The sequence below is a fragment of the Dromiciops gliroides genome, chromosome 1, assembly GCF_019393635.1.
Source record: "Dromiciops gliroides isolate mDroGli1 chromosome 1, mDroGli1.pri, whole genome shotgun sequence".
In the NCBI taxonomy this organism is placed as follows: Eukaryota; Metazoa; Chordata; class Mammalia; order Microbiotheria; family Microbiotheriidae; genus Dromiciops; species Dromiciops gliroides.
Window position 1 is genome coordinate 400,345,614 of NC_057861.1, and position 12,479 is coordinate 400,358,092.

General features: G+C 40.3%; 1 protein-coding gene across 6 annotated transcripts in view; it reads right to left on the reverse strand.

The window, feature by feature from the left end:
• DDX4 (DEAD-box helicase 4) overlaps nucleotides 1-1,051 on the reverse strand; it is a 68,499-nt gene extending 67,448 nt beyond the window's left edge. For 5 of the 6 annotated variants that reach the window (XM_043977503.1, XM_043977501.1, XM_043977504.1 and 2 more), the window contains exon 1: nucleotides 966-1,037. In XM_043977503.1, the coding sequence (XP_043833438.1) occupies nucleotides 966-1,037 (72 nt within the window). Of the gene's footprint in view, nucleotides 1-965 lie in introns of all 6 variants that reach the window. The other variant, XM_043977498.1, reaches the window with a different exon arrangement.
• Nucleotides 1,052-12,479: the final 11,428 nt, after the last annotated feature.

The following is a 12,479-nucleotide window of genomic DNA, read 5'->3' on the forward strand; positions in this document are numbered from 1 at the left end:
CAAAATCAAGTACATCCAAAGGGCTAATCTTAAACATAGTCCCTTACTGAATTTCAGACAAAGTACTACACCAGTTGGCCATGGTAGTAATAATGTGTTGGTTTTTTTTAATTACTGCAAAGATCCCCTCAGATCTGAAATTCGACAAAAGGTAAGCAAAATGTTTTTGCTCCCAAATCAATTGCAAAATATTATTTTGAAAATATGAGGTTGTCCTAAAAATTCAAGGAGAAAAGTGAACAGATTCTATGGTTCAAACATAGTATGGGATAGTAGGACTAGTACTGGATTAGCTATCACAACACCTAAATTCTTGTTCAGTCACACAGCCAATAAGGAGTCAGAGCTCCCTCTATAGAATTACATCTTTGTATTAACCTTCCTAATTAAGTAAACTTATTTTACCAAGGGAAAAGCTGCCTTGCCACAAGCAGAAAAGGTATATTTTCTTCTAAATAAAACAATTCTCATATAAAACAGAAACCAAATATCACATAACTTAATTGTAATTTTAAAATTCTCTTTAAGGAAACCCAATATTTAATGAAGACTGTACAAAGATCTTTTTTATTAATTAACCTTTCTCAATTTTTGTTTCAGACAAAAACTATGCTCAACAAAAGTCAGACTGAAACACAACAGAGAACTGATTTCCACAAAAGAAATAGTCATTTTCAGTTGTTCCTATGCCAAGTGACCAAATGTGACTCTAAATCTACTTACCATTTCAAAACCTGTATAATGTATTAAATTGCTTGTTAAAAAAATTAAAATATTTATGGGAATACAGTGGCTTTATCACTTTAGGATATTTTGTTGTTTTTTTAAAGGTTGTTATTTTCTCATTCCCAATAAGGTTGTCCAGTTATCACTCCAAAACAAGTTTTAAGGCCAACTAAAACTACATGATTTCAAACTCCCCAGTGCACTATTTTAACAGAGATAATGAATTTTAAGCACGGCACCTTGTCAAATACAGGGACAAAAGACGGTATGTGAGGTTTGAGGATTTCTGTGTCCCAATCTTCATCTCCCATGTTGGCCACGAGTTCTACTTAAACAAAAATACAACTATGTATATCTGACCACAGAACTATAAACATAGTGATTACAAAACCCCAACTTCAAAAACATAATTTAAAAATTACTAGATTAACTCATTTTAACACCTTAAAATATCTACCGATATTTTGCAATAATACAGCAATAGTCCCTACAAGGGGCGCTCGGTTCATCTAAAACTCAAATTCACCCCACCCCCACCTCCTGGACTACAGGCTCACCCTTTCCAAGGGAAATAACTGCAATCCCCTTAAGAATCCCGAACTAAAGGGGGGTGGGGGAGATGAGAGGGGGAACGGCGGGAGACTCTAGGGCTCCTTTCTGGGAGACTCCGAGTTTCCTTCCTGAGGAGAGCTTGGGCCCCTTGCTACTAGGAAAAAGAGGGTTTGGGGTGGGGGTGGGGGGACGGAAGGGGGACCCGATGGGTGACACAAGGGAACCCGCCCCTCCCGTCCCCATCCCCTCAGTCCCCGAGAGCGGGCACTGGCGCCGCCCCGGGCTCACCCAGGTCCCCCAGGCGGCGAGGCCTGGGCCCGCAGGCCTCCCGCGGGCACCTACTCGAGGCCGGGAAATGAGGGGTCCCCACCCCGGCCTTCCCTCTTTCCCTTCCCTCCACTGCTGCCATCCGACCACGAAGAGGGGTAAGAGGCAGCGGCGAGGCTCGGGGTCCGCCCCGGCTGAACAGTCTGGGGGTCCCCGGTCCCATCTCCTGGGCCACCTCCTCACCTCCCGCGACCACAGGCTGCCACCGCCTCACTGAGCGGTCCCGCCCAAACGCGGCCGGCGCTTAAACCGCCGCACGTGCCGGCGTCCCGGCGGCGTCACGTGCCCTGTCCAAACAACAAATCGCACCGGGCGACGGGCGCCAGCAGCCAATCAGCGCTCGGAAAAGCTTCAACTCGCTTGCCGCCACTGCCCCGCCCGCCCCACCGTCCCATTCGAATCTCCACAGCCTCGACGCGAAGTCTGCCCTGGCCTAATTCTGCTCTGCGCTGTCTGGGGGGAGGGGCGGCGGGGAAGTGGGGTAGCGAGCGGTTTCACGCCCAGGCGGTATGCAGAGGCTCCAGCTTGTATGCAAGCCAAGGAACGTGTCTGATGAGGGCCTTCTATCCGAAACTTGTGCATGCATTAGCACCTGGCACTTGTGCATGCACACAGTTACGCAACTCCGACTGAGGAGAGACGCAGGGGTAGAGGAGAAAAGGCTAGGCTTGGAGTCCCAGAGCTCCTCTCAAATCCCAGACCCTCACCTGTAGTGCCCTGCGCTCCTTGCCAGTCATTTAACCTCTGGGGGCCTCAGCTTACCCCCTAAGACTTAGATGGAGGTCTAGATAGTGTGATAATGAAATCCTAGTCCACAAAATGTAGTTAGTGTGGAAAAGGTGATATGTAACAAACTCAGGCCGACATTTTCTTGGGTATTTGAAATATGTTTCATATGAGTTTAAGCTTCTAACAAAATTCATTGACTCAAGAGTTGTGTTCAGTCAGAGAGATGAGGCTTTAGGGATCCTCTAGTCCAACACACATCTTACAAATAAGGAAACTGAGGCGCACAGTTGCCCTCACTTCCAATGAGAATTAAAAGTAGGAGGTATTTAGGAGGAAGGGGTTGGTGAGATAAAAGGGTGTTAGTGGGTTAGAGCTCTGAGGAGGAAATCAAAAGGGAAAAATAAATGGAAAGAATTTAAGTTGTCATCTCCAATTTTCTTATTCTAGTAATGAGAGAGCCTCAAGACGTAGCTAAGATTGTGGCCCATCAATTATACTATGTAGAGTAGATCCTGGATATATGTTGTTTGTTTAGTCATTTTATCTATGTCCAACTCTTTGGGGGGGGGGGAGTCTTCTCTACTTCCTTGTCCTCTGCAAGAAATTAAATTTTCTGCAGTGAACTAAATTTTAATAAATTAAATCACAATTGAGATAAATGTGCTTTTCCCCCCTTCTGTTCCAGTTTTTGCATATTTAAAACGTAAATTAAAACTTTGATGTTTAGGGATCTAAATTCATTTCTCCCTATGTTGTTCTCCATTGTGTCCAGCAATTTTTAACGAATTATTCCTTTCTACAACATTTCTAATCTTGGATTTATTTTTTTAATATTATATAAATTTAGATTCTTTATCTGGATCTCTATTTGTGGGGAAGTTCAATACATTTGCATTTGTTAAATTTTATATCTACCATTCCTTGTAAAAGTAATTTTTGAAAGGAAATGACAAATTTTTTATTATACTGTTTGTTTTTCTAAAGCAAACAAGTGCAGTTTAATATAGAGAAATGAGCACATAATATAGAATTAAAGAAAGACAATGATTATACCTACAACCATTAGTAGTCTCCTAAGCATGAACAAATTACTAAACCTCTAAGCCTTCCTTTCTTCATCTACAAAATGGAGATAATGAAAGCAATGTATGTAAAGTGCTTTGTAAATCTCAAAATTTGTAATGTCATCTACTAATATACTGAGATCATCTGAAAGAATCCCTAAAACTCCACAGCTCCTCACTCTCAAAGATCAGCAAAGTTACCCTCTTTATCCCCTCTTCACCTTTTTAGTCTTTTCTTTTTATCTTGGTTTAATCTATATTAGTACCACAAATGAGGTTGCTTAGTTAAAAAGTATCCTGTCACCAAATTTTATTTAAACTAATTTTTCTCTCCGGTGTTTTTAATTGTTTTATGAGGCAATGCTGGTCATAATCTTCCACTATCTTTAAAATCTCACAAACTTGTCTATCCTCTAAGCAACATTGTCCTTAGTTATCATATCTGTCGTTTGGAAAGGAGATTAAATGTTTTCTGACTGAGCTAGAGACCATTCCATTTTAGCCTACAAATTATAAAAATTTACGTGAATGCCCTAAAAAAAGGGTAATAATCTATGTAACTATCTGTTGTTTGAAAACTGTCCCATTTGGCTGCATGTTCACAAAAGTCATATTAGAGTTGTCTCAGTTAATTGCAGTATCTCCATGTCATTTTTATTCTTGTAGTTTGAAACTGATCTGATCTATGCTGTAACGAGTTGAGTCTGAGTGGACCACTGATTGGAAACAACTCCTATATCCTTTTTTCTGTCTATTAAAATAAACTCAATTTCATGAACCATGCTTGCCATATTCAGGAGCCCCCAATTCTCTTCTTGAAGAAATTATTTATTCTATAAAGAGTGAGGCTTCTATATAATCTATAATCACCTGACTTCTCCAATTTCATATTCCTGAATATATTGTTCACCATTCTCCTCATGCTCACCTTTACATTTTTTGCTTAACCATGTTGTGAAGAGAAGTTTGGGTAAGAAGGATTTCTCAACCCCACCACCACCCTGCAGGGCATAGGTGGAACTTTCTTTCCCTAACTAACTCTCTCCAACTACTGGGGCCAGTTTAGTAAATGACCTTTCTCTATCTTCTCTTAGGGGTTAGAGAAAGCTGGAAGGCTGGTTTGTTCAAAGTGACCAGGGAACTGGGAGATAAGAGACTTTTTTTTTTAGCCAAGGGCAAGGGTCTCTGTTCCTCTCCAACTTCTTTGCTTTTAGAAAATTTAGAAATTGTTGTTTCGTCATTCTGACTCAGCCTGACCCCACTTGGGAATTTCTTGGCAGAGATACTGGAGTTGTTTGCCATATCCTTCTCCAGCTCATTTTACAGATGAGGAAACTGAGGCAAACAGGTTTTAATTATTTGTACAGGGTCTCACAGTTAGTAAGTGACTGAGGCCAGATTTTAACTCTGGTCTTCTTGACTCCACCCCCTGCATTCTATCCTCTTTGCCACCTAGCTGCCCAAAACATAGATTATTAATAAAATGCATAAAATTCTCTGAGCCCCAGGCTATCTTGATTATCATGTCAGGTAGGTGGTCTTCTGGCTGACTGAATATTGTGCCAATTATTCATAGCTTTCCCACATCTTGGTGACATCTTTCTCACTTCTTGGTAACCATCTTGGGCCAGTAAACTCGGTTTCTTACTTGCTCTAGACTTTACCGCCTGAAAGAAGACCAAGATTAGCTATTTTACAAGTACCCTAAGCCAAGTCGAAATGTAAAATGCTTAATTAGTAGCACTGCACAACAGTGTTATGCTTTGATGAAACTTAAAATATAAGCTTTTAAACCGATGGTGACTGTAGGTATAAAGTTACCTAATGCTGGGTAATTCCATTGTTCTAAGTTTAAGATTGTTTTCTTTTTTCTCATTCTAAATTAATTTTTTCTTTATAACAAATAAACGTAATCAAAGAAAATATATTCTCGAGTTGCCCACGTCCAAAAATGGTCTTATTCTGCACCTTGAGTCCATGGCTTCTCTGCTGGAAGGTGGGTAGTATTCTCCATCATTGGCCCTCTGTAACCATGATTGATTACAGCCTCGATCAGAGTTCTTACCTCTTTCAAAGTCATTCCTCTGTACAATGTTGTTATTATTGTATAAATTATTCTCCTGGACTGTTGCCCGCAAGCCAATAACTAATATTCCAGGTTTCTAGCAGTAGAAAATTAATGAGCCATGCCACCTCGAGTGGATTTGATTATAAAGTGATTGTTCTACCTCTAGGAGCTGAGAGGAACAGTTGAAATAGAACATGTATGCCTGTTCTCATTGGCCACATTGATATTGGTCTGACACAGGCTAATTTAGAAGGAGGGCATACCGCCAACTTTCTCTACATTTCATGACCTGGGGTCTTGGAAACCCACCTAAGTAAGTTACTGAGCATGTGTACTCTGTGAGGCTGTGTTGGCCCCCCAATGACTTAGCTACATTACTTTTTTTTTTTTCCGAGGGGCAATGGGGGTTAAGTGACTTGCCCAGGGTCACACAGCTAGTAAGTGTCAAGTGTCTGAGGCCGGATTTGAACTCGGGTACTCCTGAATCCAGAGCCAGTGCTCTATCCACTGTGCCACCTAGCCGCCCAGCTACATTACTTTTAAATCACTGTGACCCTTAATTTTAAAGTACAAGCCAAGAGGAAAGGGAACTTGGGAACTTGGCTAGGAGTTACTGGGTAGATGGTTTGACTGGCATGTACTCATGGTGTCTAGACCCTACCTAGATAGCCCAAGGTGACAGCTGCTGACTATACTTATTTCTGAACACAACAAGAAGTTTCTATTTGGATTTTATTTTTTTGTATCTGCACTAACAGTTTCCAATTTTACTGGCAAGTCATTTTTTTATTTTAAATTCTTGACTACAATTTGAAAACAACAGTTTGAATCCAGGTTTGATTCTAAAAGCATTTTGGAATTTGTAGAAAGAGCTGTAATAAGTGTTGGATGTAACTTGGAGTCAATAAAGCCAGGATAATGCCTCTTGTATAACACCTAAAAAAAAAAAATTATTCTCCTGGACTGTTGCCAGCAAGCCAATAACTAATATTGGCTCATTTCACTCTGAATCAGTTTCTATATCTTCCCAATTCTTTGAAACCATTTATTTCATCATTTCTGACAGCTGGACAGTATTCCATCATATTTTAATACAATACTTTGTTCAGCCATTGCCCACTTAGTGGGCATCCCCCTTAATTTCCAATTCTTTGCCGTCACAAAGAGCTGCTATAAATATTTTATATGCCCATCTTTTCTCTCTTACTTTGATTTGTTGGGGGCATTGGCCAGGTAAAGGTATCACTGGGTCAAAGGGTATACATAGTTTAGTGATTAGAGGGGCATTGTTCCAAATTGCCTTCCAGGTTAGTTAGAACAATTAATAGCCCCATCAACTGTTCATTAGTGTTTGTGTTTTTTCTCTAACTTCCTCCAACATTTGTCATTTTACTTTTTTGTCAACTTTGCCAATCAGAATGAGTGTATGGTAGAACCTCAAAGTTATTTTCATTTACATTTCTCTAATTATTAGTTATTTGGAGCATTTTTTCTACATGGACATGTTGATAACTTGGATTTCTTCTTTTGAGAACTGCCTGTTCATATCCTCTGATCATTTATCAATTTGGGGAATGGTTCTTATTCTTAGAAACCTGTATCAATTCTTTATATACCTTAGAAATGAGACCTTTATCAGAGAAACTTGCTGTAAATATTTTTTCACAGTTATCTTCCTCCTAATCTCAGGTGCATTTTTAATTGCTTTCTATATCAGAATAAATTAACTAATACCTAATTTATGTTACTCAATTAGTATCTCTTTTCCCCTTGTGGAGTCACAGACATGAACCATGTTTTACTGTAATTAGCTTTGTCCCAGGAATGCAATTGTGCGAAAATAATTATTGATAACGGATTTCTTGGGGTACCCAGAGATCAATTTCAGTTCTTTCTCCCCCTCCCTACTCCAGAAAGTTCAACTCTTGCTCAGAAGGAGCCCAAGGGAACAAAATAAACAGAAATAGACTCTTTTGTCTAGCTCAGTGAAGAACCAGATCTAAATACTGGACTTTGCCCTTCTTCGAGGGTCTTTTGCATGCTCTTCTTTGATGTCATGTGTAGAGGTCATTTTAATTTAGATCACCCTCAAGTCAAGTCAACCAAAGGAATTGAATGATGCTAACCAATTAGTTTTGATCAATGTATAATGGCTTGCCTCCTTCAAAAGAGAATAAAACCCTTGGCCACACCAGGACCTCACTCTCTTTTGCCTTTCTCTCTTGGCTCTGGACCCTCTCTCTTGGTTCACACTCTTCCTTTTAGTAGGTCTGAAGGCCTGAGACCATGAGAAATTAGGGAGACATGTAGTTGTTACTTTACTGATATGTAATATTAATAATAAAGTCTTACTGCCAAAACTGGTATAATAGCAATTAATAGCGATTTAGTTTCTAAAACATAGTGATAGGAATTAATATATAAGTGGCAATAAATAGCAATTTAATTACTGGATCAAACTGTATAAGCTATAATGATCTTTTAATGATATACCTATCTTTCTTTTGGCTCATGTCTTTTTTTCCTGAAAACTAACACTATCAATAATTTGACCAATACAACATGGATTATTTTTACCACAAAGTGATGTATTAAGATACATTAAAGGGGGGGGGGTAGCTAGGTGGCTCTGTGGATAAAGCACCAGACTTGGATTCAGGAGGACCTGAGTTCAAATGTGGCCTTAGACACTTGGCACTTGCTAGCTGTGTGACCCTGGGCAAGTCACTTAACCCTCATTGCCCTGCAAAACAAAACAAAAACCACGCACGTAAAATCATTAGGTAGTACTGGTAGACGATCAGTCTATCAATATTACTCAATGGGGGGGTCCCACATTTACCTATGTGAAACAGTGGATTAGATTCCTGAGATGACCCAAAACGAATCTTTTGCTAGATATTGCTGAAAAGACACTCTTCTGCATACAGTTCTTTATTACTATCTAAGTGTCAGGTGCTGTCTGGGCTTCAGCATATTCATCTGCAAAATGAGAGAAATGGACAAGATGGTATCCAAGGCTCTTTCCAACTCTAAATCCTTCGATGTCATCAAGCCCAGTTCTAAGACTTCCTAGCTACACAATCATGGACAAGCCACAGCTACTTTGAGCCTCAATTTCCTCACTTGTAAAATGATGATTGCATTTGTACTTTTCCACCAAAGTCTTCTTCGGATGCCTTATTGTGGTGAGGGGTAACTTGGGGCTCTCAAAGGATCTCCCAGAGGAGCACAAGATACTTGGCAGGTTCTTCCCAGCAGTAAAGCTTCAAGCACAAGCCCTCAGTCTGTTGTTCGACAAGCATAGTAGCTGAGCTCATGGAGGGAGCCTCATCACTAGGTTGGCCATGGGGTTGTATGATATGATTATGGATTTGAGTCAGATTAAACTCTGAGGATGGGGTCTGGAAGGTACCTAGCCCTGCCCCAGTATAGTTCGTTTAGAAGTTTATTGCTTGTCAAATTCTCACTGTCTCCTTTAAGTTTTATTGCCAATTAACAGTATTTTTACTTCTGCTCAGTCTCCCCACTTGTCAGCTACATATTAGTTTTGTCTGCAATCCATCATGTGTCAGAACCCCAGTCAGTGGGTCAAGTAGTTAGCCCACCAATTCAATACTCGGGACTCAAGAAGAAAGGACGGGGCTCGGCACAGGATGCAGCAATTGAGTTGAGACCAGATGTTAAGTGATATGTCTCTTTTTCTCAGAGCAGAATCCCCTTGGCCCTGGGGTCCCCAACAATGGATTATTCTTTTCTTCCCAACATAACTGAAGATAAATTTTAACCCTGTCATCCTTAACAATGCTGAAGCACCTGAATGACTCCTCCTGTTATTCAGGTTGAATATCTTTAGAGACAGGGGCCCGGAGAGGGGAGTCAGTGGGAACTGTGAGATCTGAAACATCTGACTGTCACTCCCCTGTTTCCTCTTCCTTTGGTTTGACCTTGTTCCCCCTCCCCTTTTCCCCCTTGTTCCTGGAACACGTATGCATGTCTCCATCCATTGATCACGAGCTGAACACGCACCCTGGGTGAGACAGGATTGGATGTTAGATTGTGAGCTCGACCTAGTGTGTGTGGGGACTTCCCCTCTGACCAACATTCCAATATAAGGTCAAGGCATGTATTAGCTGGCGCAGTTCAGGTATTGAACTTGCCCATTCCTATGGGAATGTAATAAATCTGTCTCTGCTTGACTTGGTGGTCTCCTAGAGTTATTTGGGTAAACTGAGGCAGTTTGCTCCATACAGGGTGATGGGATTTTTTTGGCCACAACTATTGAAGATGATTTTCTAAGTAAGTTACAGAAGTTACACTCTGTATTTTTGGAAGGAGTACCCCCACCGTGAAAATGAAAAATCTTTGCAATATTCAAAGGATGTTCGTGTTTTTCCTTCACAAGGTTGTCATGAAGAAGACACTTTCTTGGGTAGCTAGGTGGCACAGTAGATAAAGCACCGGCCTCGAATTCAGGAGGACCTGAATTTATTTTTTTATTTTTTTATTTTTTTTTAGTGAGGCAATTGGGTTTAAGTGACTTGCCCAGGGTCACACAGCTAGTAAGTGTTAAGTGTCTAAGGCCGGAACTCAGGTACTCCTGACTCCAGGGCGGGTGCTCGATCCACTGCCACCTAGCTGCCCCTAGGACCTGAATTTAAAAACAGCCTCAGGCACTTGACACTAGCTCTGTGACCCTTGGCAAGTTACTTAACCCCCATTGCCCCACACACACACAAAAAAAATCCAAAACACTATGTAATTGATTAATAATTATTGTTTAATGTGATTGTACATATATAACCTATATCAGATTACTTGCTGTCTTGGGGAGGGAGAAAAATTTGAAACTAGAAATCTTATAAAAACAAATGTTGAAAATTATCTCCACATGTAATTAGAAAATAATCAAATAGGGGGCAGCTAGGTGGTGCAATGGATAGAGATCTGGCCCTGGAGTCAGGAGTACCTGAGTTCAAATCCAGCCTCAGGCACTTGACACTTACTAGCTGTGTGACCCTGGGCAAGTCACTTAACCCCAATTGCCTTACCCAAAAAAAAAATGCTCTGAAAACAATAAAATACTTTTATGATAAAGAAGATACTTTCTTTAAAAAGAGTAAAATAAAAAAATTAAGGGCTGTTGTTCATTAAGTGCAATTTGTTACTATTAGCTGAAATGCCAGATACAGGTTTTGAAAAACAAATTTATTTAATTAAAATAATTTCACATTTCAGACTTCAGGTCACTCCAGAATGTGTAACTTATTGGTGCAGACAGTGGTTGAAACTGTGAAGAAGGGAGAGTTATCCTTGGGGAAACCTGCACTTTGGACATTTTTCCAGAGTGTAGAAAATTAATGGCCTGATCCCCTGGAAACTGCCTTCCAGCTACTTTACTGGATGCATTGGTTTGAACTCCATGAATCAAGATAACCCCATGCCAGAACAAGCTTCTTTGTCAGTTGTGTCTACTCTTTCTGGCTCTTAGTTGAAGAAGTAGTAGGCTTCAGCCTTATGGGCTTCAGAACAAGTCTCCAGAGACCTGGAAGCTAGAGTTTATGCTGTATTATACGGATAGCCAAGCCCTGTGAGGAGCAGAAAGTCCACAACTATCTGCTTGATCAAATGTAGCACTGGAGTTAAAGAAGGAAAGAGGGAGGGATAGCAGTTCACCCTTTGGCTATGCAGCTTTTGGAAGTAAACCTGGTAGGGGTGAATGCTTTATAGTAGCTGCTTAAAAGTTGAGCACACTCTCTCCAATAACTGAAGTGTTATAAGTGTACCTCCAAGTTTTGGGGAAAAATGTTTTGTAACTTTGGTTCTTGCTTTATCTTTTCAGTAAATATAACTTTGTAAAAGCTAAGAAAAAAGGGGAAAGATAGAGGAAGAAAGGAAGGAAGAGGAAACAAGAGAGGGAAGGAAGGAAGGAGGGAAGGAAGGAAGGAAGGAAAGAAGAAAGGAAGGAAGGAAAGGTCTAGCCAAAGGTATAGATAAGACCAAGTTTGTCTTCAGCAGCTTCCTATGATCCTTTTCTTACCTTCAGTGCCTACCCCTCCTCTACCTCACCTTGCCAGTGTTCTTATTCTGTTGCATGGAAATGCCAACAGTGCTTCACTCCAGGCAACTCCCCTGGAACAGAGTGCCAAGCTTAGAACTTGTCCTTTTTCTTCTCCTACCCAGCTAATGTTCTTTGATTTGTTGACTATTATTTGTTTCCTGGTAGGCTCAGGACGTGTCCTAATTATGCAACAAAATAATTCATATTCACCAACTTTATACATTTAGATACTCTAGATCATAATCCCTCCACACTTCAATAGTTTAATGAGTCTATTGATTATAACCATTTATTATTTGGGGAATGTTTTTTTTTTTTTTGGCAGGGCAATGAGTATTAAGTGACTTGCTCAGGGTCACACAGCTAGTAAGTATCAAGTGTCTGAGGCCGGATTTGAACTCAGGTTCTCCAGAATCTAGGACCAGTGCTTTATCCACTGTGCCACCTCGCTGCCCCCTGGGAATGGTTCTTATTAAAAATTTAATTCCCTATATATTAAAAAAGAGACTTGGGGCAGCTAGGTGGCGCAGTAGATAAAGCACCGGCCCTGGATTCAGGAGGACCTGAGTTCAAATGTGACCTCAGACACTTGACACTTACTAGCTGTGTGACTAGGCAAGTCACTTAACCTTTATTGCCCCGCAAAAAACAAAAAAAAAAGAGACTTGTATCAGACAAATTTGCTGCAGATATTTTTCTCATTTCCTCCTTTGCTTTTCATTTTAGCTTAATGAGTGGTGTTTATACAAAAAACTTTTTAATTTTATGTAATTAAAATTGTCCATTTCACTTCCTGTGAAATTCTCTCTTGTTTGGTCGTGAACTCTTCTCCTATCTATAGGTTTTACAGGTAATTTTTTCTATGTACCTCTAATTTGTTTATGATGTCATCTTTTATATCTAAATGATGCACTCTTTTGGGCTTATCTTGGTATTCCATGTGTTTAACTTT